At 35.0% G+C, this 26,510-nt stretch overlaps 1 protein-coding gene across 2 annotated transcripts in view; it reads left to right on the forward strand.

The window, feature by feature from the left end:
- GALNT3 (polypeptide N-acetylgalactosaminyltransferase 3) overlaps positions 1-26,170 on the forward strand; it is a 53,110-nt gene extending 26,940 nt beyond the window's left edge. Inside the window, exons 2-11 of one of the 2 annotated variants that reach the window (XM_061135038.1) lie at positions 3,105-3,728; positions 7,606-7,778; positions 12,424-12,573; positions 14,246-14,480; positions 14,961-15,078; positions 16,562-16,762; positions 18,802-18,933; positions 19,133-19,234; positions 24,191-24,343; positions 25,071-26,170. In XM_061135038.1, the coding sequence (XP_060991021.1) occupies positions 3,214-3,728; positions 7,606-7,778; positions 12,424-12,573; positions 14,246-14,480; positions 14,961-15,078; positions 16,562-16,762; positions 18,802-18,933; positions 19,133-19,234; positions 24,191-24,343; positions 25,071-25,193 (1,902 nt within the window). In that variant the 5' untranslated portion in view covers positions 3,105-3,213 and the 3' untranslated portion in view covers positions 25,194-26,170. The remainder of the gene's footprint in view (positions 1-3,104; positions 3,729-7,605; positions 7,779-12,423; positions 12,574-14,245; positions 14,481-14,960; positions 15,079-16,561; positions 16,763-18,801; positions 18,934-19,132; positions 19,235-24,190; positions 24,344-25,070) is intronic. The other variant, XM_061135039.1, reaches the window with a different exon arrangement.
- Positions 26,171-26,510: the final 340 nt, after the last annotated feature.

A 26,510-nucleotide genomic window follows, 5' to 3' on the forward strand; every position in this document is an offset into this window, starting at 1 on the left:
TTGCTCTTTCCTTCCAGTTTCTCCTTTTCCTCACCCAACCCTTCAGTTCCGTTCAGTCACTCAATTGTGTCCAACTCTTTGCAACCCCATGAACCGCAGAACGCCAGGCCTCCCTGTCCGTCACCAACTCCCGGAGTTTGCTCAAACTCATGTCCATAGAGTCAGTGATGCCAACCAACCATCTTATCCTCTGTCATCCCCTTCTCCTCCTGCCTTCAGTCTTTCCCAGCATCAGGGTCTTTTCCAGTGAGTCAGCTCTTCGCATCAGGTGGCCAAAGTATTGGAGTTTCAGCTTCAACATCAGTCCTTCCAATGAACACCCAGGACTGATCTCCTTTAGGATGGACTGGTTGGATCTCCTTGCAGTCCAAGGGACTCTCAAGAGTCTTCTCCAACACCACAGTTCAAAAGCATCAATTCTTCGACACTCAGCTTTCTTTATAGTCCAACCTAACATCCATACATGACCACTGGAAAAACCATAGCCTTGACTAGATGGACCTTTGTTGACAAAGTAATGTCTCTGCTTTTTAACATGCTATCTAGATCAGTCATAACTTTCCTTCCAAGGAGTAAGCGTCTTTTAATTTCATGGCTGCAGTCACCATCTGCAGTGATTTTGGAGCCCAGAAAAATAGTCAGCCACTGTTTCCACTGTTTCCCCCAACCCTTAAATGTAACTTTTTCTCCCTTCTTTACTTCATTGTAGGTGAACTCTTTTGTACCCCAAGACTGTCAAACTTTCGTCTCTAGCACAGAGCTTTCCCTAGTTTTCAGTCCTGTGTATCTTTTTCCCTGGAGAAGGAAATGGCAACCCACTCCAGTATTCTTGACTGGAGAATCCCATGGTCAGGGGAGCCTGTCAGGCTACAGTCCACGGGGTCCCAAAGTAGGACATGACTTAGCAACTAAACCACCACCACCATATATCTTTTTACTCATGAGAACTCACCTTGGAAATCCTACCAGCATCTCAAATTTGTCATGGCCAAAATGGAACATCCCATCTCCAATCTATCTTTCTTCCTATATTTCCTGCTTTTGTTATAGGCATCACTTTACCCATCCACCTCCTCTTTTTCCCTTTTATTCACAAAGTCCTATTTGATCTCAAGTCCTTGAGTCTCTTAAGTTAACTCTCTTCATTCTTCCCGTTCCCCTCAATGATTTGGTACACATTACCTTTGCTGGTGGTGAGGAACTTGTGATTTTTTCAAAAATATAAATATGATTATGGTCCTTCCTTAAAGTCATTCAGTACTTTCCATTCCATTCATTCAGGACAAAATTTGTAGAGTCCAAATGTACTGTGTGAGCTGCTCTTTAACTGACCTGGCCTTACTTTCTGCCCTTTCCTCCTTGTGGCTTCACTTCTGCTGTACTCAACGACTGACCACATCTTTTCTTGCTCTTAGGCCTTTGCACCTGCCATTCCGTCTCTCTCCTCTCTCTTCTGTCCACCAGCCTAAACATTGCTTATGACTGGGTGATATCTCTGGGAAATTCTCCCTAACATTTCTCCTTATCTTCCATGTGCTTTCATAGTCTCCATCATATCACACTGCTTCATTGCCTGTTGAAGTGCCATCATTCTTATTGGCCTCTGCTCCTTGAAGCTTACCTTTAAGGTATCTTTCCTTTCACAGCCATAGCCTAGCACAACATTTGATAGAGTAAAAATGACATAACTACAATTGGGTGGTTCTGAAACTCCTTGTATCTTAAAGTGATGTTAAAAGCTTAAGAGATCATTTTAATTTTTACATGATACTGTTGAAGCAACCAAGCTGAGAAATATTGAAATCTCAGTTTTATGGGCAATAAACATCATAACTGAGGTATCTTTTGGAACCAAAGTGTCCATTCTATACTGAAAACATATAGAGCAGTCCAATTAGAAACAGTATATCAAACTAAGTTTGCAGGTTCTGCCTATTTTGTTTATCCAGCTTAAAATTTCTTGTTAAAGACCGGAAAATCTATCTTAGAACTTGGTTTTCTTATTTCTTATTTTAAATCTAGTGATAACTTTGGAAAAGAATTTAATTAAATAAAGTGCTAGCTTTTACTTCTATAAATGACATTTTCCTTAAAATATGTTTGGGGTTAGGGAGCACAGGCATTTTCCTTGCCCCTTTGCCCCTGCTAATTACTTGACTGACTATAATGGTGCCTGGTGTATAATCATGTACTGAACCCTTCACATTACATTTTTTTAGGCATTGTGAAGAAAGTCCATCTTCACTATGATTCAGGCTGTAGTCAATGTCCTCTTTTACATTTTGTTTCTTCTGCTTCTGGTGGCCTGTATTAGGATTTGATAAACATATTGCTTTGTTCTTCGGCATCATCTATGAGCAGGATTTTATCACACCAAAGACTGGTTTTATAACTCAGTGATCTCTATCGCCTCTTTAGAGACACTTCAAATGAAGCTTACTGCCTTTTCTTTTTTTTTTTTGGCTATTAGATTTTGTGTTTGTGTGATCTATGAAAAATAGCCATTTTATAACATTATCTTAATTTTCCAGTCTTTACTGGTTATGTCAAATTCACAAGTACTATCAGGTGCACAAATTTGGGAGGATGCTGGTTTACTTGGTGGTGAGGCTGCTTTATCATTTTAATTGATTTAGTTGAAGTTCACAGATTGTTGGTGAACTTCGTAAAAACCACTATTTTAGGTGTGTATCTGACAGTACCTGTCAGTTTACTTTTGTTTTCTTTTGGATTACCCCTTTCTTTACAATCAGTTTAATGAAGTCCTTTGGCCTCTCAGTTATTGAACTAAAATTCTTTTTAAATTCAAAATATATTTATAAAACCTATGCATATTATATGGTAGATAGTAGCCAGAGTTAACAAATAATGTATTTTTTACTGGAGAGAAATCTCTAATATTTTATAACCCCAATAAATGATAGTTAATGATAGCAATTTTCTCCCAAAAGTGTAATTTTTTGAGGTCAAGATATCTTTGACTGTTATTAACCATAAGAGTATGTTGTTTACAGCTTATGTTCAATTGTTGTCTGAGTGAATGAAGTGAACCATGCCTATAAGAATGAATAGCTACTAATACCATCTATCATTTCTGTTTACAGGTATTACAATTTAAGGAAACCTTCTTGCCAGCAAATCTATGATAAAAAATATACATAACAGAGGAAACTGTAACTATTATTTGTCAAGTGACACGCTTTTAATGTCAGAATGGCTCACCTAAAACGATTAGTAAAATTACATCTTAAAAGACATTACCATAAAAAATTCTGGAAGCTTGGTGCAGTAGTTTTTTTCTTTATAATATTTTTGATTTTAATGCAAAGAGAAGTAAGTGTTCAGTTTTCCAAAGAGGAATCAAGGATGGAAAGAAACATGAAAAACAAAAACAAGATGTTTGATTTAATGATAGAAGCTGTAAACAATATTAAAGATGCAATGCCAAAAATGCAAATAGGAGCACCTGTCAGGCAAAACATTGATGCTGGTAAGAGACCCTGTTTGCAAGGATATTATACAGCAGCAGAACTGAAACCTGTTCTTGACCGCCCACCTCAGGATTCTAATGCACCTGGTGCTTCTGGTAAAGCATTCAAAACAACCAATTTAAGTGCTGAAGAGCAGAAGGAAAAAGAACGTGGAGAAGCAAAACACTGTTTTAACGCTTTCGCAAGTGACAGGATTTCTTTACACCGAGATCTTGGACCAGACACTCGACCTCCTGAGTATGTTGAAGCATATTAATTGTTTAGTGTTTATCTCGAGGGTCTGCCTGGAAGGGGCGTTAGTTAAGGTGATACTTGTTCTTTAGCCACTTTGAAGCAAAGAATCAGCAAATACCAATTGTTTAATCTGTTTCAGTGATTTTTTTGCTTATTATTATTATTGAGGGTGTATTTCTGTATCTATGATTGGTGAGGCATTACATACATGAAAAATTACCATCTTAGAAATTAGGAAATAGAAGTCTAGATCTGACCTCTATAGAAACACAAGGAAATCCTTTATTCTTAAAAGCTTTAGTTTTCTCATCTATTAAGCAGGAAACATGGGGTGGATTTTATGGGAAATGTGGGAGGTGGAAGAGTTATTTCTGTTCTTCTCTGTGTTGCTATAGAATAGAAATATTAAAAATGTGCCAAGATTTTGGAGCTATTAGATAATGATACTTTATGAGCTAAATCACAGACTCTGGCTACTTTTAGTGCTATAATTATATTTTAGAATGCCCTGTGTTTTGTAACCTTTAAGAGTCAATATTGTCATAATTACTAATTCAACTGCAATTCTTTCTCTGGAGTATTGTTGAACAAGTTCTTGTATTTATTGAGTTTTCTCCCTTTAGCTTCTGAAAGGCCAGAATTGCTTTTTATTGTTACTTTGTTTACATGTTTATCTCAAATATACAGTATTTTGCTTAACATTCCCCCAGCCCAGATTCTTCTGTGCTGACTCTTTGTTCTTAGTTAACTGTTTTGTTATCTTTGAGGTAGTATTCAAATACTCTATTTGAACTGAAATAGTGAAAATGAATTTTAGCACTTTCAGGCAATCTGTAGATTTGTTAAAAGTGCAAGATAGACAAACTGTAAACAGTACTTGCATATTTTGCTTTCTAGTTATAAGAGAATTAAACTTATAAGTGTGGCTGAAGAAATGTACTTTGGTAGACTTAGTTCTATTGCTTTCTTCATATTTCTCTGGATCTGTTATGAATACCTGGTCCAACTATGAGTCCCTCAATACTGAAGCTGTGTAAATTAGATTTCTGTTGCTCTATGCTAATGTATATGATTCAAGATTAAATTGCTCATCATTTTAAATGAATGTGTGAAAAAACAAATGAGTGGAAAATATTCTAGCTGTTCTAACACGGCACCATATAGTTCCTTTTTTATGCTGATAGGTTAAAATGCACTATGGCACTTTACTGATTTTGGAAGAAGTGTTGATTGAAAAGTAATTCCCATCACAAATCAAGAAGCATGCTTCTTGTTCTTTGACATGACAAAGTGAGCCTGAGATAAGCCTTTCCCCCAATATAGCATTGAGAATCTATAGTAATATTCGATAATGTTAATCAATAAGTAAGTGCAAAATAGCTAAGCACACAAACTTTTTTTGGACGGGAATGCCTACTTAGAACTGTGAAGAGTTGAAGATTTAATATTTCCATACTTTTAACTTATATCAGCAAGAAAAACATTTTCTGAAGAATTGCTAATCTTTTACATGCTCATTAGAAATATGGATCTAGTTTTCTCCCAAAGCCAGATGGTCTTGTGACTTATAACTTAAGCACATTTCTATATGCCAACTTTTTCAAATGGTTTGACTGGGAATCTGTAATTACTTTGGCAAGTTGTTTTAATTTCACTACTTTAAATGACATGTGAAACAACTTTTAAAGCATAAATTGAGCATGCTAATTGTTTCAAAATAAATGAGGTTTATGAAATCATATTGTGAAATTTTATTATCACTTGCATTAATGACACTTTTACTTGATATTAGTACTTATCAGTTAGGCAAATAAACCCTAGCTTAAACTGAAAGTCATATGAGAATAAAAAGATAACATTTCACTAGTGTGAATTTTTGTGACGTTTTCCTACTTTAAATCTTCAAAAACTCTTTCTATTTCTTAACTAATACTCTATCAGTTCAGTTCAGTAGCTCAGTCGTATCCGACTCTTTGTGACCCCATGAACCACAGCACGCCAGGCCTCCCTGTTCATCACCAATGCCGGTTAGTCACATGGCAAATAAATATAGGGAATTTTTTTTTTTAATCTCAAAGCTTCCTACCCCAAATGCTTATAAGAAAACAAATAAGGTTTTCTCTTTTCTTAAAAAGATATAGTGTGAAGTTTTTCATAATTTTTACTTATACTTTGTTGCTTTATAAAACTTTATGTATTAAAAATACAAACTTACATTTCATTATTTGTTTCTGTGTAATTTTAACTCGAGGATAGATAAATTGGTTGTTTGTGTTTGGACTTTATTTTTAATGAGTAGATGAGTAGTTTATCCAAAATTCACTTTAGAACAAGTTGTTTGTTTTCATCTACCAGTGCGAATGAATGTGATTATTTTCTTCTGGTTATACACATATGTCACACTTTAGAATCATGGCAGTCTTAGAGAGCAAAATCACTTTCATGCAGAACCTTCCTCCTCTTTTCCTACTCAGTGGTATTGACACCCTCTCGATATTTTACCCCTAATCTAATTCCTTCATCACTACAAATATTTCAACCTAAAGATCTCTCAGAAAAAGGATCTGAAACACGGTCATACTGATGTATGGCTATAAAAGTAGTAATTAGTGAGAGTTTGTAGTGTATCTCTTTTAGGGTGGCCGCTTTCTCAGGCCTCTAGTACCATCGTGGGGGCTCTGGTTTCCCCATCGGCCCTGGCAGAGCAACGGAATTGTGCTGGGCTGTTATCTCCACGAGTGACCGTGATTTACTTCCCTATCTTTGGATTTGACCAGCACTGTTTGATCGTTCACACACTATAGTGGTTTTTGACTGTGTGGGAGGATTTCATAGCCTGTTTTCTAAAAGTGTACAACCATTTATGGTTATCAAAGATCCAGTTATTTTATCTTTACCATAAACCACACATATTTTATGTCCCACGTTCACTCTGTCTGATGTTACTGTGTTTTGAGGCCTCTCCTATATGTTATTTCATTTGATCCCCACCTCACCTCAGCTGGGGAGGGACTGTGGTCATCTCTAGTCTCAAAGGCTGGAGATTTTTGTACAGACCCACCCACATCCCAGTGGGTTCATATGAAGATTATTTTCCTTGAGGGTGACATTGCTATAAAAATGAATTCAAGATCTATTTATAACTAATGTTTTTTAGCAAATGAGTAGTATCACTAATCAGTCATAAACCACCTAGGGTCTTTCTCCTTACTGGAGCAAAATGTTTAACACAGCAAGTCATGTGACACATGGTAGGTACTTAACAAGTTTTTGCTTCTGATGATCATTATAAGAAGATAGGCTTTGTACAAAGAGAATTTTTTTTTCCCTTTGGTTCAGGTACAGGTTAAGAAAATTGATTAAACTTGGAAAATATTACATACTTAGCAAATATCTAATTTAAGATAATCTCTACAAAGATGAATATTAACTTAATACAGTTGCATTGTTAAAAATTGCAGATATTAAGAGAATGGCATCATTTCTACAAAGAAAGAAAAAAGAACTTGGTTTTTATATTTGAGCAGTTACACTTACTTGCCATTTTACAGTTTGTCTCACTTCTAGGTTATTTTTCTTATTTGAAATGTTATTTATATTTAAAATTATATTGTTGAGAAAGCTTACAATAGCATGTTTTAATCCATAACATGTGATCAATATCAGTGGACATGATCTCTAGGTGAGTGGTCTGTTTGTAAAACTTTCGTTTCAATCTGTTTGCCTTTATGTAGCATTAAGATCATCTTACATAGAAATAAACTATGCACTAGCATTTCTACTGTGTTAAAGGTTAAAATAATGATAATTTTAGCAATGGTATAACTGTGAAATAATGTAATAAAATTCATTATCATTCTTCTACTTTGATTTTTTCTAGATGTATTGAACAAAAATTTAAGCGCTGTCCCCCCCTGCCTACCACCAGTGTCATTATAGTTTTTCATAATGAAGCGTGGTCCACGCTGCTTAGAACTGTCCACAGTGTGCTATATTCTTCACCTGCCATACTGCTGAAGGAGATCATTTTGGTGGATGATGCTAGTGTAGATGGTAAGAAAGTACATGCAAAGTAGATTATTTCCTGAGTAAATCCATGTGGTGTTGTCCAAAGTCTATTTGGTTGTATTTACTCTCTGTATGCCACCTCAGAGCCTGAATATAGTGTTTTGGATGCTGTGTATGATGGGTAGAAGGGGAATCCAAGGATGTCCATATTCAGATATTTTGGAGTTTATAAATGTGTGAAACACCATTATTTATAATTTTGTAGTCCTCAGTGTGAGATTTTTTTCTTTTAAAGACGTGATTAGGAGCACATACTTGTGCCTTTAGTTAGGCTGCCTTGTTTTGAATCCCATTTCTGGTCCTAACAAGCTATGCAACTTGGGCAAGTTACTTAACCCCCTTATGCTCAGTTTTTCTGTTTGTAAAATGGGGGAAATGTCATATTTCATCAAATTTATTGTAAGATACATTATTAATTTACATATCATTAGAAAAAAGACCCTTACAGTCAATTAAACTAACATGCCATTGATTATAAAAAGTATATAATTGTATGGTTTAGAATTGAAGAAATATATAAGTAGTACACAACTCCCAGGGTTGTTTTAAAGATTAGATGAATTAATATAAATAATATAAAAGAGCAGTTAAAAATTACTGATGAGTTACCATATCCTGTTTTATTTTTGGCTCTTTTAAATATTCTAATACCACTTACAAAGCTAACTAAAATCTTTAATGAATTTTCACTTCAGTTTACAAGTCAATAGTCAGTTACTAAGTTACACATTTTCAGTTGGGCTCACAGGATAATTGGACAAATACTCTAATTTGCTGAATTTTCAAACATTACAAATATTTTAGGTATCAAACAGGTATAGATTATTTCAATGAATACAGAATTTGTTCCTGAATGAGCCTGAGTTTGGAACTAGATTTCTTAAACTCAAATTCCAGCTTTTTGGAAACACTAGTGAGCAGTTTCCTTATCTGTAAAATGATGATGACATTCTTCCTTCAAATTCAAGCACTATCTATCATTAGGTAAATCATTACTTTATGGGGCTTACCCTGGTGGCGCAGATGGAAAAGAATCTGCCTGCTATTCAGGAGGCCTCAGTTTGACCGCTGGGTTGGGAAGATCCCCTGGAGAAAGGAATGGTTACCCACCCACTCCAGTATTCTTGCCTGGAGAATTCAATGGACAGAGGAGCCTGGTGGGTCCATGGTGTTGAAGAGTTGGACATGACTGAGCCACTACCACGTTCACTTTTTTTCCCATTACTATAGACCATGAGGGGGAAAAAAGTTGCCTATTATATCATATATCATCAATTAATTATAAGATATATCCAGATTTTAGACATGATAGTGAATAAAGCACAAAATTATTAACTTGGTTTATTTAAATATTTCTACACACAATTCTAGACATCCCTATGGTTTCAAAATAAAATAGCCCAAGTGAATAGAGGTTATATTATTGAGCTAAATTAACATCCAGATGGAAGAGGATTGCTCGTCATCAGAGATCTTTGACTTAGCTATGAAACCTATCCACCAAATAGAGAAGTTTATTGTTCAAGTTCCCTGGATTCAAGTTATATTACATACAGATTTCTGATTTGAATCTCTAATCCTCTGAGCTAGGTTGCTTCACCATCCGGTTGTAATCAGTTGATTTATTTATTGCTTGATTTGTTCTGTATTTTTCTAATTCTTTGTATTTATTTGGACCAAAGTCCATGGATTTTTAAGTGATATCTGATTAAGTTCTGCAGACTTCTTGTGTGTTTTATGTAAAAAAAAGAAAAATCCAGAACTTTATTTTAGAAATCTTTTGCTTTGGTTTCTTGAACTCTTTTTTCACATAATTTTTATTTTGTTGATTTTTGAAGAAAAGTGGGACAACAGGGACACAGTAAGGGTACATCTAGTAAGCCTTCAGTTGAAAGTAACTTATATTATTTAATTGCACAACAAGATTAATAGAATGAAAGAAAATCAGAAGAAAGGATATTATCCATTTATAATCTTTCTGTTTCGACCATTTTAATCTTTTCTTTCCTAATCACTGTCTAAATAAATATATAATGTTTATATAATTATACCCATGAAAGAAATCCAGTTTTGAAATCTGACGTTTTCACATAACATTGTTATTAGCCTTTTTCCGTTACCTTCAAAACTTGCTTTTAATGACAGTAATGAACCAGATACATTTTGCTTAACCATACAATTTGTTTAACCCTTAGTCTTACTATAACATGATATTGCAATAGATACCCTTGTGCTTCTGTTATTTTCCTTTTTTTGAATTATATCTTTAGATTAGTCTGGAACGGCAGGGCTGTTTGGTTAAAGTGTCTGAACATTTTTTTTTTTTAATTCTTTATAGCAATCAACAATAGATTTGGAAACGTTTTCTTGACAAAGGGCTATCTTTGCATAGTAGTGTAGTTGTCTTATTGAATTCAGTCAGAGAGCTATCCAAGGAGTACCCACTGTGGAAAATGTATCCCTAGTTACTGTAAAGGAGCTTGTGAAGTGGAAACCATAGTCCCCGACTTCAGTTTGCTTGATGGAAAAGCATGAATATGTGGGTTATCAATTAACAGATAACTAAAACCCCGTGATACCAAACGAAATATAATGAACATTTCCAGAGCATAGACCATATGCTAGGTGTGTTGTTGTTTAGTTGCTAAGTTGTGTCCAACACTTTGTGACCCATGGGCTATAGCCCACCAGGCTTCTCTCTGTTCATAGGATTTCCCAGGCAAGAATACTGGAGTGGATTGCCATTTCCTTCTTTAGGGGATCTTCCTGACCCAGGGATAAAACCCGGGTCTCCTTCATTGTAGGTAGATTCTTTACTATCTGAGACACCAGGAAAGCCCAATGTGCTAGTTAGTCCCTGTCTTAAATATTTTATTTGTATAACTAATCTTTCATTGTATCCTCCCAACAATCCCCTATGAGGGTAAATCCTATTATTCTCATTTTATAGTTAAAGAAAGCGAGGTACAGAAAGGTAAAATAACTTGCCCAAGGTCACATAGCTAAACGTAATGGTGCTATAAATCAGACCCAGGAAATTTGACTTCATGGTTTTGTGTTTTTAAATTCATAAAATTAGGAGTGTGGATGGGGTTAAATTTAAAAAGCAGGTAAGAATTTACAGGAAATTCAGAAGTTGTGGGTGAATAAAATTTCGTAACTTGTGAACAGTGAGAGGGTTTATTGAAGGAATCTGTTGTGACTCCATTTAAAAAATCGATTCCCGTAAAGATATTTGAAATGTTTCTATTTTATGTTTCTGCTTTGTGAATCTATCATTAAAACAGAAATATCTATGGTTATATATTTTTAAGACAACTTACAATCCTACTTGTCTCTCAGAGAATTAATTTTGAGGTGCTTGCTGCTAAGTCACTTCAGTCGTGTCCGACTCTATTGTGACCCCTTAGACGGTAGCCCACCAGGCTCCGCCAGGTGTTAAAAAAGTTAATCTGTTACTCTGAGACAGTAATGTTTAGATAACACTTACTTTTCCCAAAATGTTATTCCTGGACTCTTACCTCCTTCATGAATGTTTAAGCTTTAAATAAGCAACTATCCTTTCTGCACTACGGGAGAATTTAAAAATATACATAATTACAGATAAAGTCAAAGTCACCTCCAATTGCTTCTGAAATCTGGCAGAAGCAAACATTTACCCAGGATGCTTGCTGACATTCTCAATATTCCCAGGTCTTTTTGAGTCTGTATGATGGCCCAAGAAGGCCACGTGAAGAACTACATGATATATTCAACGAAGAATCAAGAATTTAATGTGAAAAAACAGGCTTAAGATGTTGTTTAAAATTATGGACAACACCTGAGTGACTTGACTGATGTTTGTTTCTTTTACCTGTTATTTTAACTCTTGCATAATATATATGTCATCCAAATAGGAATATTGAGTATCTTAACTTACACACCCATAACTCAGATTTTCCCTGCTTATAACCTCATTACTGATTTGCATGCCCTTTTCTTCCTTCATATTTTTATTGGAAAAAGTCTGTGTCAGGAGACTCTAGAGCTTTCAAAATTTTTTTGCTGACTCTTTGTAGAAATATTCCCAAACTACTGTAGCCATGCACTTTTCTACTTGTATTTTTCTCGATTTTGGTCTTAAAGTTATTTTGACCACTGGCTAAATATCAGAGAATTTTTTTGAGACTTTGCATTTTTCTATAAATTTCCATATTTGAATACCAATTTAAAAAAGAATTTAAAAATTTTTAAAAAGTGAATCAAATATCTTTTTGGCCAAATTCAGTCTCTTTCTTTCCTTTGTCTCTTTTCTCTGGCCTCTAAATGAGTGTTCTTAACTCCTGGGGTCTATTCCATTTGAAGTCTCTCACTCCTCCCAAACACATTTTATTTATTGATATGACACAGACAGGATGACTGTGTGTTATAATGTCATGCATTATAATCATGCAAAAGTTAAGATTTGTATATGTAATTTTTTTCAGTAGAGTTAAGGATATAATATTTTTAATCTTAAGGGGTGGACATGTACAACTGTTAAGATTACACATATGGAGGAATCATTGCCTTATGCTTTCTTTGTTAGCTTTCATGTTACATATGAAATAAACTTAGAAATGAGTTAATCTTGATTTTTTTTCTCTTACAGAGTACTTGCATGATAAACTAGAGGAATATATAAAACAATTTTCTATTGTAAAAATAGTCAGACAAAAAGAGAGAAAAGGTCTGATCACTGCAAGGTTGCTAGGAGCAACAGTAGCAACAGCTGAAACGCTCACATTTTTAGATGCTCACTGTAAGTATGTATAGAGAAACACAGTTGTAACATTTTCCCTCTCCCTCCCTCTAATTCAAAAGGTAAGGAAACCTTTTCTTTAAATGTCTAATAGCATTTTCTTTAGCTTCGCTTCCAACTGGTGGTTATAGCAATGATAGTGCAAGCAGACTATAGCTCTGGGTAGGAAATTCCTTTCACTTATTCAATGATCTTACCTCCTTTGTGTTTGAGGTTCTTCATGTCCTCCAGTGACCAGCTTCCCCAGTGAGTTACCCATGCCTGGGACAGTTTTTCAGATGCTTGTTTTGTATTTAAAAAAAAAAAAGTGTTTTTCCTTACTATTCTTGATTATTGCACTTTAAAGTGAGTGAAAGTTTTGTTTGTGTGTGTGGTCAACCCTATCAGTAAACTTTGTCCCAGTCCTCACAGTTTTACTTTTTATATTTCAGTTCTTTTCTTTCCCCTTCAAAGATTCATAGTCCTTCTTGTGCCAAATGAGAGGTGTCCCTTCATAGCTTCTGGTGTCTTTGCCATGAATGTTGTTAGTTTTTGTTTGTTTTCATTGATGCTGTTTTTTTTTTTCTTTGTATTTTAATTTTTTCTCCAGCGTCAATGATTGTAAGTATAGTACTTGAAGACTATTTTTAGAGTCAATGTTTAATGTTCACCATAGGTATTACCCAAACATCAGGTAGTCCCTCAAGCTCCAAGCTTCCTGAGTTTTACTCTTTGTATGAATGTTTAGGTTTGAATTGGCCAGCCCTCAGGTGCTGTTTGACCAAGCAAATGGTTTTGAGCATATGCTAATTGTTATAGAGGGGCTTTTGGATTTGCTTGAGTCTCTTTAGAGCTTTCACTTCCGGTATTCTCTCAATACCAGGCATTTAAGGAAAGTCTAAAGGTAATCCAAGAGAGGTGTTTTCAAAAGGAAATGGCCCCTTCTCCAGTATTCCTTCTCCTGTTCCAAAATTACAGAAATATTAGACTGCGCATTCTTCCCTGCCAGGCAGATTTGTCTGAGGGTCCTCCTGGGCCATGACTGCCGATGGCTGGATGATGGAAAGTCCTGAGTGGGACTGCGCGTGCCACATCTCCTGAAGTCTGTGTGTGATGTGAGACAGCCTGGCCTGGAATCTGACCTTTTGTGCCCCTCCTTCATCCCCTTTCGTTACTGCTGAGTTGGTTTGAATGGTTCTTTTCCAATTGCTAAAATCAGAATATTCTGATTCCTTTACTTATTTTCTCCTACGACCTTGTCAGAGAAATGAAGATTTCAGTTTCTATGCCTTACTCAGGGAGATGAGTTTAAGTAAATCAGAATATTTTTGGAGCTAGGTGGTAGCAAAAAGTCACCCTTGATTCATAGTCCATTTTAAAGAGAAATACACAGTGTGAAACTTAAATATATCAGTATCATTTTACTTCCATTTTAAGGTTAAAAAAATGTCACTCCCTCCCCCCCAAAGTCACTCCTTAGCTATGCTTAATCTTGCTTTATTTTTTTTCATCCTACCCTTATCTCATGACAAGAAACCTTTAAGAAATCTCCCTTATGTAAATATTCAAAATAATAATAATGACTTAGATATTCTCATTTCTCTGCAAACTCTCTTCCAAAATACAAAAGGAAAAAGAAAAAAAAAACCTGGATTGTTTTTTTTTGAATTAATTAAAATTGTATTCTTTCCAGGTGAGTGTTTCTATGGTTGGTTAGAGCCTTTGTTGGCCAGAATAGCTGAGAACTACACTGCTGTTGTGAGCCCAGATATTGCATCCATAGATCTGAACACGTTTGAATTCAACAAACCTTCTCCTTATGGAAGTAACCATAACCGTGGGAATTTTGACTGGAGCCTTTCATTTGGCTGGGAAACACTTCCTGATCATGAGAAGCAAAGAAGGAAGGATGAGACTTACCCAATCAAGTAAGAGGATTGCTCTCAAGGTCTTATATGTAGTCAGTTGTTTGAATGTCTATGCATTCTTCGTTTTTTACAGTAATTTCCACCAAGGTGATTCACGCTAACAAGAATAAAGAATATTCTGTATGGAAGGCTTAAAAAAGTACTTTATTTATGGACTTGCTTATACATGATGTTACCTAGTAGGAAGTAGAATTAAGTGAGCTCTTACTATGTCTTCCCTTATAATCATTACTTAAGAATCTTTAAGCTTAGTTCAAAGACAAAATAATTTTGCTCTGCTAGGGAAGGATACTTACCATAGTTCCTCTCCATCCCCCAGAACTTGACTTTGAAGATAGCATTTTTAGTTTCTATTAATCTGTACAAAGCCTTGAGATTGTAATCTCTCTTTATTTGTAAATTTGATTCAGTTGCTCTTAAAATAGTTCTTTTTTTCTTATTTGGTTGTATAACAAAGTTTGACAATGGATTATTTTTCAGAACACCCACTTTTGCAGGAGGCCTTTTTTCCATATCAAAAGACTATTTTGAATATATTGGAACTTATGATGAAGAAATGGAAATTTGGGGAGGTGAAAATATAGAAATGTCTTTCAGAGTAAGTTTATAAATATAGCTCACATACTAAACAATGAAACATATATTTCTAGTTGGCTGATACAGATTATCATAGATGTATGTAGTCTTTACTTTTTGTGCTTTCTTAATGTTAGAAATTTTAGAATCAATATATTTTCTTTTAAAATGTAGCTTAATATATTTATTCATTGCTGCCAGTGTAACCAGAGGAGTCAGTTAAATGCTTGTGTCCAGGCACTAACCCCAATTAATGCACTTGTAGCTACTGAATTCCAGCCAAGATAAATATAATTAAATCTAGTGCTTCAGGAAATTGGTTGACTATCAAGGGAGTCAGAATGGAAAAACATTTACATATAATTTTAAAGAACATTGAATTTAACTCTTTGGATTAAATGAGCTTTTTTCCTATACCTATTAAAAGTTAATATGAGAAATAAAGCTTTTAGATCTCTATATGTATGTATTTGATATCATGAGTTCAGTTTCTTCAATAGCTTTGTCATTCATTTCTCATCACTTAGGCTGGAATGTAGTAGAAAAAGAACTGAACTAACAGTTGGAAGTTTTAAGTTTTGGCTCTGGTTTCATCATATAATGGCAATGATTATCTTAGCCAAGTTTGAGTGGCTTAAGGGCAGGGGTCTTGTTTTATTCATTTGAATATTCCCAGCCCCCAGCACACATTGGATCTCAAGCACAGTTGAACTGAACACATCACTAAGCTTTCTCACTTGCTTAAAAGAGAGAATGTGATCACTGCCCTAATATTAGCACATACATGACATTTAGATTTTTCATTTATGGCAGAACAGATTGTCAAGACATCTAAGTGAATAGGTACTGATTTAGCAATTTGCCATTTTATTTAGAGTTAAAGCAAATAAGTTTTTTTGACCCTCTTAAATGGCATGATATTTTTTAATATATATAATGTTTATATATATATACATATATATATATATACACAAAGTTTTTATATATATATATATATATATACACACAAAGTTTAATAGGTTGTGCTTTGGAATAATGATTGTCTGAAATTGTTTTCTTGATCACAAAATTGAATGTACAAGAGGTAGAGTTTGGCCCCACTTACTCCAAATCTGCTGTGGAAGTCAAATGCAGAAGAGCCTTTGGTCTTCTGTGGATACTAGAGAACTTGCATATTTTTTGACCAAAAAAAAAGAAAAAAAAGAAATTTCAGAATTTATTTTTGTGAGCAATCTGAAATCACTATTTTGTTAAGGTAATTTCTGAAAATATATTTACTTTTTTTGTCGCTAGTGTCTGTACCACCTAATGATAGTTCTTTATCTTTAACAACTTAGGTTGAATTGGCAGGGAACAGAGAAAGCTATAAAGAGAGAGAACAGAGAAAGCTGTTTGTAAAGCTGTAATAAATCTCTTGTTTTTATTAGTATCTTAAAGGTGAACTTAAAAGCAACACTGATTTTCCTAAAATACTGTAAATTTAAACAAATATCATTAATTATCAGGTATGGCAATGTGGTGGGCAGTTGGAGATTATGCCTTGCTCTGTTGTTGGACATGTTTTTCGCAGCAAAAGTCCTCATACCTTCCCAAAAGGCACTCAGGTGATTGCTCGCAACCAAGTTCGCCTTGCAGAAGTCTGGATGGATGAATACAAGGAAATATTTTATAGGAGAAACACAGATGCAGCAAAAATTGTTAAACAAGTAAGTTAGAACTAAACAATTGCAATAAAAATCCACAGCAAGTTCACATGTTCTTGGACTTCTTTGAATCAAGTATAAAATATTTTTTAAGAAATTATTTTTGAAGCTGGTCTTTTTAACTCAAAAATATATAATTTACTGATGCTGGTTTTCTCTCTCTACTCTCTCTTTTTTTTTTTTTTTTTAAAGTCAAGTAAACTGCATTTAAAACCCGAGGCAATATATAGCAAAAACCAATGCAATATTGTAAAGCGATTTCTTCCAATTAAAAATAATTTTTTTAATTGAGGCATTCTACTTGATGTTACTTTTTTTTAACATGAAACATATTTAGTTTTTGTGACTGCTTTGGTTCAATATTTTACTTAATGAAAATAAGATTAAGTGGAACTGCTTTCAACTGGTTTAGGTGATGTGATTAACTCCTGAATCAAGGTGCTAAGTGGCATTTTGAATTAGAGAGAGTCAGATGTGGCAGAATGAACCAAGATATCAAGCTTTTTTGGTTCCAGTTCTGGCTCCACTACTTTCTGGAAGGGTGACTTTGGCAAAGCCTCTTGAAACTATAAAATGGTCATGGTACTTTATAGGGTGATTAGCAGGTTGGCCAGACATGGAATGTAGGCTCCACCACATTTCTTCTCTCCCCTTCCCTGTCTTGATATAAAATACTTACCTGTCTCCCAAAACAGCTGTGAAATAAGGAAATAAGTGCTAACAAATGCACGGCAGTATGGTTGTTATTGACCGGTCCTAGATAAAAGCTCTGTAGAATCATCATGCCTAATGCATTTAGAATTGAGTCCCAACAGTTTCAATATTGGATGTGGTAACTAAACTAGACAGTTGAAGGACATGCTTTGGTAAATGGCATCCAATTCTTTGTAAGAAGCCGTGCCAATGTGCAAGGAAGTATATATTGGGATTAAAGTGCATCAACACCTTGGATGTCATAAAGATCTGGTTACCTCATTTGTCTTTTTCTCTGGTCTCTGGTCACTCCTTATAACATGCCAGTACCAAGCAGAATCAGAGCCCTATGGACTGGATTGCTAGCCCTTCACCCAGGGCCACCAACACAAGTGGGCAGTTTGTGTGTACTGTACAAGGTGCTTGGCTAAGCAGGCGAGTGGATACTACATACAGCTATGATTTCTTGTCACCCAAAAAGTGGCAAGTGACCCAGAAAACCAGTTTTTACCTGGGGCAAATAGACCTACATGATAAAACATATAAGCTACCCAGAAGTCTTTTAGAGTTTCCTGCCTTTTGCTCAGACCCCTGGGTTCAAAACACTGAAGTTGGCACAGAAAATATTTTTGTTAGTTGAACTGATAAGCTTGAGTATTTACTTTTTCACATATCTAGGTATTCATAATTTTTCTTTAAAATTTTGCCTATATCAAATACCTTTTCAATTTAGAAGTGCTTTAAAAAAATATTTTCTTATTCCTTTTTAAATAAGATAAAGGGATATAAAATACAGTTGATTAAAAACTTGACTTCTTCTACTAAAACATTGTTATTGTTAGAATGTCATTAGAAGATATTGTTAGGAGTAAACAACACCCTTAAAACTAGAAAAAAATATTCCCAAAGTATGAAAATTATTATTATCTTTGTGGTCTTGACTGGAGAAGATACTACATTGTACACTGGTGCTGTTTCTCACACCTCACTTTATAGACCACTTCAGTATATAAAACTAGGATACATTTCAAATGTCCCCACTACCATTTTTTGCTTTCAGCATTTCATTTAGGATCTCTGTACCATGAAAGAGGTTTGTGGCACAAAGGAAGAATAAAATAGCACAAGGTCAGCATTGCAGTGGTCCTTGATTCTCTTTGAAGCCAAAAGTGAGCAGCCAGGCATACTTGTTGCCTGAATGAGTGGTGACTTTAGTTAAATTGCATATTACATTTTGGCCCAGAATTTTTTTTTAAAAGACCTAAATTAAATACAAATAATAGCATTTGAAGTATTTTATCAGTGCTGTTTTAATTAAGCATTCCCCTTCACTTCTCATCTTCCTCCAGAAATCATTTGGTGATCTTTCAAAAAGATTTGAAATAAAGCACCGCCTTCAGTGTAAAAATTTTACATGGTATCTGAACAATATTTATCCAGAAGTGTATGTGCCAGACCTTAATCCTGTTATATCTGGATACGTGAGTATTTTCCTGTTCCTTTTTACTTGGTATACTCTTTGCCACCAATATTTATGTGGTTCAAGAAAAATTGCTATAATACTTTCTTGTTTATTGCTTTTGAGATTTTTACGTTAACACCACTTTCAGAAATTAGTTGAGAAAATATATAAACCACATAGATTTTAAAAAAATTTATAACTTGAAAATTTCCCTTTAGATTAAAAGTGTTGGTCAGCCTCTATGTCTGGATGTTGGAGAGAATAACCAAGGAGGCAAACCATTGATTCTGTATACGTGTCATGGACTTGGGGGAAATCAGGTGAGCACCGCACAAAAAATCCTGCCTTTTCTTTAATACTTGCAACCGCAAGTAAGTTCTTACATGTCTTTCAGAACCCATAAATCAATTTCATGTTCAGGTAAACTGGTATGTGAAATACTTTTAGAGTAAGTTTGGCAATTAATATTGAAATTGCAGAGTACTTTATTTTGATTTTCACTCTACCTCTGAAAACAGTTTGATGTTGCTTACCCATTCAGTAGAAAGGCAAATGAGAATATAATAGAATAATGCCATCTGAAATAAAAATAACAAAAACAGGATCTTCTGTGTGAACCTTTAAGGTTGCATGACTATTAGCATGGTGATTTTGCTAAATTATACATAAAGGCTATGCTTAACTGGATTAGACAGCGAATAATATCATGTTCATACTGTACTTTTGTGGGCCACAATATTATCTCAACAGATTTTTTTTTTTAATGTATGTTCTTGATTCTCCTTGATTGGTGACATCTCTGCTTGTTACTACCCTTTTACTGTTTTACTAGTTAAGACTAAAATGTCATATGTCACTATGGATAGAGAACATATTAAAATATTATTTCTAGGTTTTAGCTTCCTTTTCTTGCCTTTTACAAGTTAATTCCTGGAAGATTAGACTCTTTCTCTCTGTTGTTAATTCAACAAATTCACTAAGTGACCCCTGCATACCAGGTACTCTGCTGGGTTCAAGCAATTTAGATTCCAGCTCCTTCAGGAAATTGCTGTTTCAAAACTGGCATTTACAGTCAGGATGGTCAGGTCTGGGATAAAGCTTTCAGAGTGCTCTGGGGGTATGGAGGAGGGCATCTGAATTAGGGTGTCCGTACATTTGCCTGGGAAAGGTGACATTTGGGAACATTTTTTGAAAGGTACACATAGGGGTTAGTGAAGTAGCTGGTGGGAGTGAGAACAGATTGTCCTAAGGAGAGGAGCTGGTATGTGTTTTGGGGGAGGGCAGGGTTGCAAGTGTTTTGGTATAGAGTCCAAGATGTGCATAGAGGATTTTCACAGTATTATTAATGAATACTCATGATGCCCTGTGTTAACAGAATGGGACTTTGATGATATCAATTTGAAGAAGAAAGGGCCAGTTTAGCTCCTGGTCCATATACTTCCATGTTTTTCTACTTAGCCTCAGTTTAATCCAGTTCCACTGCTTACTCATCCAAACCAATCAATCTACCTACTGAAGGTAGATGATGCTGATGCCCAAAAGCTATAGGTAGTGAATAGGATCCATTGCTTGATGGTTAGATATAGTTCTGAAATAGCATGGAGATACACACAGATATATACAGACTTACATGTATGTACATATACATTGATGTATGGGTATACACATTCCTATTTTGAAATTTCCCTACACACTATATTTTAAAAGAAAAAATAATTATACAAATAGTTACCTTCTTTTGGAAATAACATGGGACTATCCAAGTAAAAATTAAGGTTTGGAGCAATGAGAAATATTTCTTCGTTTGTAAAAAATCTTACCATTAAATGTGTGTGTGCGTGCTCAGTCATATCTGTTTTGCGACCCCATGGACTGCAGCTGCCAGGTTCCTCTATCTATGGAATTTTCCAAGCAAGAATACTGGAGTGGATTGCCATTTCCTTTTTTAGGGTACCTTCCCAATCTGGTCATCAACCCGTGTCTCTTGCATCTCCTGTATTGGTAGGCAGGTTCTTTACCACTAAGTGTAAATATTTATAAATTTATTTCAGGCTTCCTATAGCATTACATCTCTTTTACCATAAAAATTGAGGATATATTTTATACACTGTTCTGTTTTTCTCCTATCATTGCCATAAAGATATTTTTATAGTTCTGTCTCTAAAATAATTTTTAAATTTTAAATAGCATGGGGGCATCTTTTAGAAATTTTGGAGTGGTTAAATAACTCACATATTCTTTCAACAAGTATTTGTTTGACAGAGTCTATAATGTAACTCACACTCTTATAGTAATGAGGAAGACCAAGTCTCTGTCTTGTGACGCTTGTATTCTAAATGGAAAGGAAAAAATAAATATGTAATTTTAGGTACAAATAAAAATAAAATAGGGTAGGGAAATAATGCATGTGTGGGGTTAGTTATTTTCGGAGGTTCAGGAAGACCTCTTTGAGAAGGTGACCTTAGCCTGGAAGCCTAAAGGAGTTAGGAGAGAAACCGTGTCCTAGGAGGAGAGCATCTTGGCAGAGGGACCCAAGGCCAGCGGCCCAGTGGCAGGTAAATGGAGCAGACACAAAGCCAGTGTGGCTGGAGTAGAGTGGTCCAGGAAAAGAGGGTGGAAAATGAGGTCAGAGACATGGGTTAGGGGCCTGCTCATATTAGCACTTTGCTGGCCACGTTAAGAACGTGGATTTAATCCCAAGTGTGACAGAAGCCACCTGAGGATTTTGAGTGGAAGAATAATATTTTCTGGTTTATATCTTAAGAAGATAACTCTGGCTTCTATTGCCCTGACATGGCCATTGATTTTATTTTGATTTATGTCCTTTAAATGTTATTTTCATTCAAGCACTGCATTTAAACTATTTTAGGAATTGTAGTTCCTTGAGTGGTAGATGTTTCTGAGATATCATCTAACTCGGTCATTTCCTCAGGCTTCCTTCTACTCTCTTGACTAATGATATTTTTTTGTAGCAGAAAACTCCATTGTAGTGGTATTTGAATATGCCAAGTGAAAAATAAGTATTTTGATTATGTGACTAAATTGACTAAATACTGGTGTAGTGCAGAGTGGTTTAATCCATTACCACTTTGTTACACAAGGCCTTGATTCTTCCCCTTTCTCTTCTGGTGCATTTGTCCTGTTTCTAAGTGAAAGTCTCTCCAGTGTTCTCAGCTAGCTGATTACATACTCTTTAGCTGTCTAAGTATCTTCAACTATTTTCCATTCCTTATAACTTCCCTTTTAATGTTTTTTTTAAAAAATATTATGAGTGAAGTAAAGTACTGGTCAGCCTTTTTCATCATCATTGAGGTCCTAAAGTTTATCTTTTTTAAAGCACAGCCAGAATGTTGTTTTCATGACCTAAACCCATTTTCTTTCAATCTGAAGAAAGAAAGTCTTCTTTCTTTCAATCTGAAGAGCTTTCAGTCTCCATCTGAAGAGCTTTCAGTCTCTATCTGAAGAGCTATCAGTTATAAAAATGACTGATATTGTATTTGTGGAAGGAGATAAATTAAGCATGAGGCTGAGGCCAGGGGAACTCAAGATTAATTCAGCTAATGTTTGTGGAGTGCCTACTCTAATCCACGTAAAGGGTTTAGAACAGTCCCTGCCTAGCACATAATAAGGGCTCAATAAATATTAGTGCTAAGACTAATTACTTCACTATTGAAAATCAATTATGTTCACTCATTTTCTCTTTGGAATGTCAACATTATGAAATATTTGATTTATAATGGATGTCATTACTGGATACACTGCCTGACTGTGGTCTACAGTGAAGTCAGCTAGCTACACCCATAATTCTAATAGAGTGCTGTGGAAGTTGTCTCTGATGATTCTGGGAACCCTGAGGAGAGTGTAAGTTTGTGTACAGGACAAGTACAGGGAAAACTAAAGAAGCAAGGTAATATTGGAGTTGACTTTTGAAGCATCAAACGGAGTTAGCTAGGCAGAAAAGCATCCAGGAAGGTATTCCAGGGAGAGCACCATAAAGCAAAGTCTTGGGGCTGTGGATACACATGTCCTGCGTTGGTAGAATTGTGTGAAAGGAACAGAGTGCATAACTGGGACAGTGGTTGGTGTAAGATTGAAAGAGGAAGATTTCACATACCAGTGAAGAAGGATGGGCTTTATCTCAGCAACAGTAGTGATTCACTTGAGCGGGGAACGTAAGGGATCAAATCTATGTTACAAAAGACAAACTGGCAGCAGATCGGATTGTGTTATAGGAGCAGAAGTTGGAGGTACATGTGGAGGTGTTGCAGTAGAGATTTTGATGCCTGAACAAGAGAAGTGAGGGTGTGGAAGTAAGGATGGGTAGGATGGTAACATCTGAGAGTAAGATTGAGAAAGACTTCGGAGCTAATTAATTGGATATTTGGAGAGAGAGAAGCATCGATAATAGTAACAATAGCTAAAAATGAATTGAATGCTTACCACATCCAGTTACTGGTCTAACTGTTTTACACATATTAACTTGTTTATAGTCATAACCCTATGTGTGCACTTGTGTGCTAAGTAGCTGTAGTCATGTCCAACTATTTATGACCCTATGAACTGTAGCCCGCCAGACTCCTCTGTCCGTGGGATTTTCCAGGCAAGAATACTGAAGTGGGTTGCCATGCCCTTTCCCGACCCAGAGATAGAACCATGTCTCTTACCTCTCCTGCATTGGCAGGTGGGTTCTTTGCCATTAGCGCCACCTAGGAGCTATTAAATTACCTTTTACAGGCAAGGGAACTGAGGCATGAAAAACTCCTCCCCCCACCCCACCTTTTTTTTCTGGCCATGACGTGAGGGTTGCAGGATCTTAATTCCCCAGCCAGGGACTTAACCTGGGCCACTGCAGTGAAGTGCCTAACCCCTGGACCATCAGGGAATTCCCAAGAGTACCATGTTTAAATACTACTAGTTTAAATGAAAGTACTATTAATTGAGATGAATAAGAGGGAATGAACACTTGTGGGGAGAAAAAGGAACGATGAGCTTGCTAAAAGTTTCCAGGCTCTTTTCTATGGCATACTGGTTCTAGCCTCCATCCTACCTGATAGCATCCAGTTTCTGACATGGGGAGGAAGATAGTACCATCTTAATTAAGTAACTATTGCTGATAGGCTGGAGAAAGGACACAATCTTTTCTGTTCCCCAAACTCAGTTTGTAATTATGATACCTATTGTTCAGTGAGTTGCTAATTTTTTTTTTTATTTGCTGGCAATTTTGCAACTGAGGATATAGGGTGCTTTTGTCAATAACAGCATTCTTCCTTTCACAGTACTTTGAATATTCTGCCCAACATGAAATTCGGCATAACATCCAGAAGGAATTATGTCTTCATGCTGCTCAAGGTGTTGTTCAGCTGAAGGCATGTGTCTACAAAGGTCACAAAACAGTTGCCGCTGGAGAACAGATATGGGAGATCCAGAAGGTACCTCAATGCAGTTAATTCACCCCTTTATATAATTTTTCTGAGTAGCTCTATTGATGATCTGGGAAAATATATGAAACAGTACATTAATGTTATCCATCAGAATTTCTCTGTCTTTGTTAACTTTGTCATTATGTATCTCTACCCTGTGTTAAGAAAGAAGGTATCAATGTAAATACTCGTAGAGCAGAATGATTGTAAAATATCTTAGAGCATGATTTATGCAGATAACTTTCTGTGGATTATTAATAATAGTTGTTCATATTTGTTTTTCTGGAGCTTCTTATAATGCTTCTTGTAACAGTTATACTTTTCTTACTTAAACTGATACTTTGCTTCCCAATTTTTGTACTTTTTCATGAATCTAGAATTGAGGGAATATGTGAAAGGTGATTTTTTTTCCCCCTTGTTTTTAAGTATATGTTTTAAAGCTTAGCTGGAAACTTGCAATTCTTACCTGCACATTGATTTTGTGTAATATTAGAACATTTTATATAGTACCTTCTTTGAATTGAACATTGGTGGCATAAATTGCGTTGCCTGCACCAAAAACCAACAAGATTTTATCAGACATAGTAGATCTTAGAAACATTAAAAGTTAAGAATGGTATATATTTATTCTGTCAAGTCTACCTTAAGCTTCCATGAGACCTTGAAATGTGTTTATATTTCTCAGTTAACTCTGAGTCTTGAAAATTAATGTCTGTTTTATTTCTTTTTATTCTAGGACCAACTTCTGTATAATCCATTCTTTAAAATGTGCCTTTCAGCAAGTGGAGAGCATCCAAGCTTAGTGTCATGCAATCCATCAGACTCACTCCAAAAATGGATTTTTAACCAAAATGATTAAGTGTTCCTTAAAATTAAGGAGTTGAAAAAGGAGATATTCTTTCTCATAAAACTGTGACTAGGCATACACTGTAGTTTTTGAAAATTATGCAAAAGCAGCTAATTGTAACTTATTCCAAGTGCATTTTTTTCTTATTTATATCTTAAAATGTCTATGTAGCACTGCTACAGAAATCCCTTAAGTTTCCATTTCAAAGCACAATAACTAGTAATACCAAAGACTATTTTGAAATGTCCAGATGTAGAGGAAAAGAAGTTTACAGTATGATGAAAATAATTTTTCCAGTAAAGTGATGTTTGTGTGATTTGTATGCTTGAGAATATGCATAGCTACATTCACACACTCACAATTTAAGATATTTCTTCTAGTTTTTTGGGGGGGAGGGAGAAAGATTTGATACTGTATTTTTTTAACATAGAAATGGATCAATGAAGGTCAAAAGTTGGCCTTTGTGTAAAACCAGGAAATTTTTTATAGATCTAGAATTTATTATATAAAAATGCAGGTAAACTTTTTTTTTTTTTGCATTTTGTTAACTTATCTGTCAAATGTTTCCTTAAACATGAAATTAAATAAATAAGGAGAAAACTATTTTTAACACTTCAATTTCTTGACAAATTTTAAAATGTTTTTTAGCCTGAAGTCTACTTGATTTAAAACACTGAAGTCTTCTTTAAAAGACTTTTTAAAAAATAACTATACTGTGCGTTTTCCCAAAGAAATAAAAAAAAAAAATCTCTAAGTTGCTCTATGTTAAAAAGGTATCTTTTTCCCTTCTGTTAGTCTTTTTTTCCTGCCAAAATTCACTAATCTTGAATGTTTATGAAATTGAGTTTCAGATGCAGAATACTTGACTCATTTAAAGTTAAATTTTGTTTGTTACTGATTCAATTGTAGATTGTCTTTGCAATGAAATTTTTCACCAAAAACCTTATTTCTATCTATGGAAAATACAATAAAACCAATTTTTATCACTATTATAAAGGATTTGATTTCAGTTTATTTATTTTTTGGATAAAATATATAATTGATATAGGGGAAGCATGAATTTTGTATACTGAATTTCTAAGCATCAATTGCAGAGTCATCAGATATTCTTAAGGGAAAAAAACTTAATAATAGCAATGGCATAAAAATGGGAAATGGAGAAGATTCTGTGTTAGATATTTAGAAAAATTTTTACTAATTTCTGATAACTTTTCTTGAGTATATGATAACTATTTGGTGTGTGATGCTTACGTGGAAGACTTAACAAGTTTTGGTAATTTTATATATAGGTCCTTCTATTCTTACTGAAGAAGTAAAATATGATTGGCT

The sequence above is a fragment of the Dama dama genome, chromosome 33 (assembly GCF_033118175.1).
Source record: "Dama dama isolate Ldn47 chromosome 33, ASM3311817v1, whole genome shotgun sequence".
In the NCBI taxonomy this organism is placed as follows: Eukaryota; Metazoa; Chordata; class Mammalia; order Artiodactyla; family Cervidae; genus Dama; species Dama dama.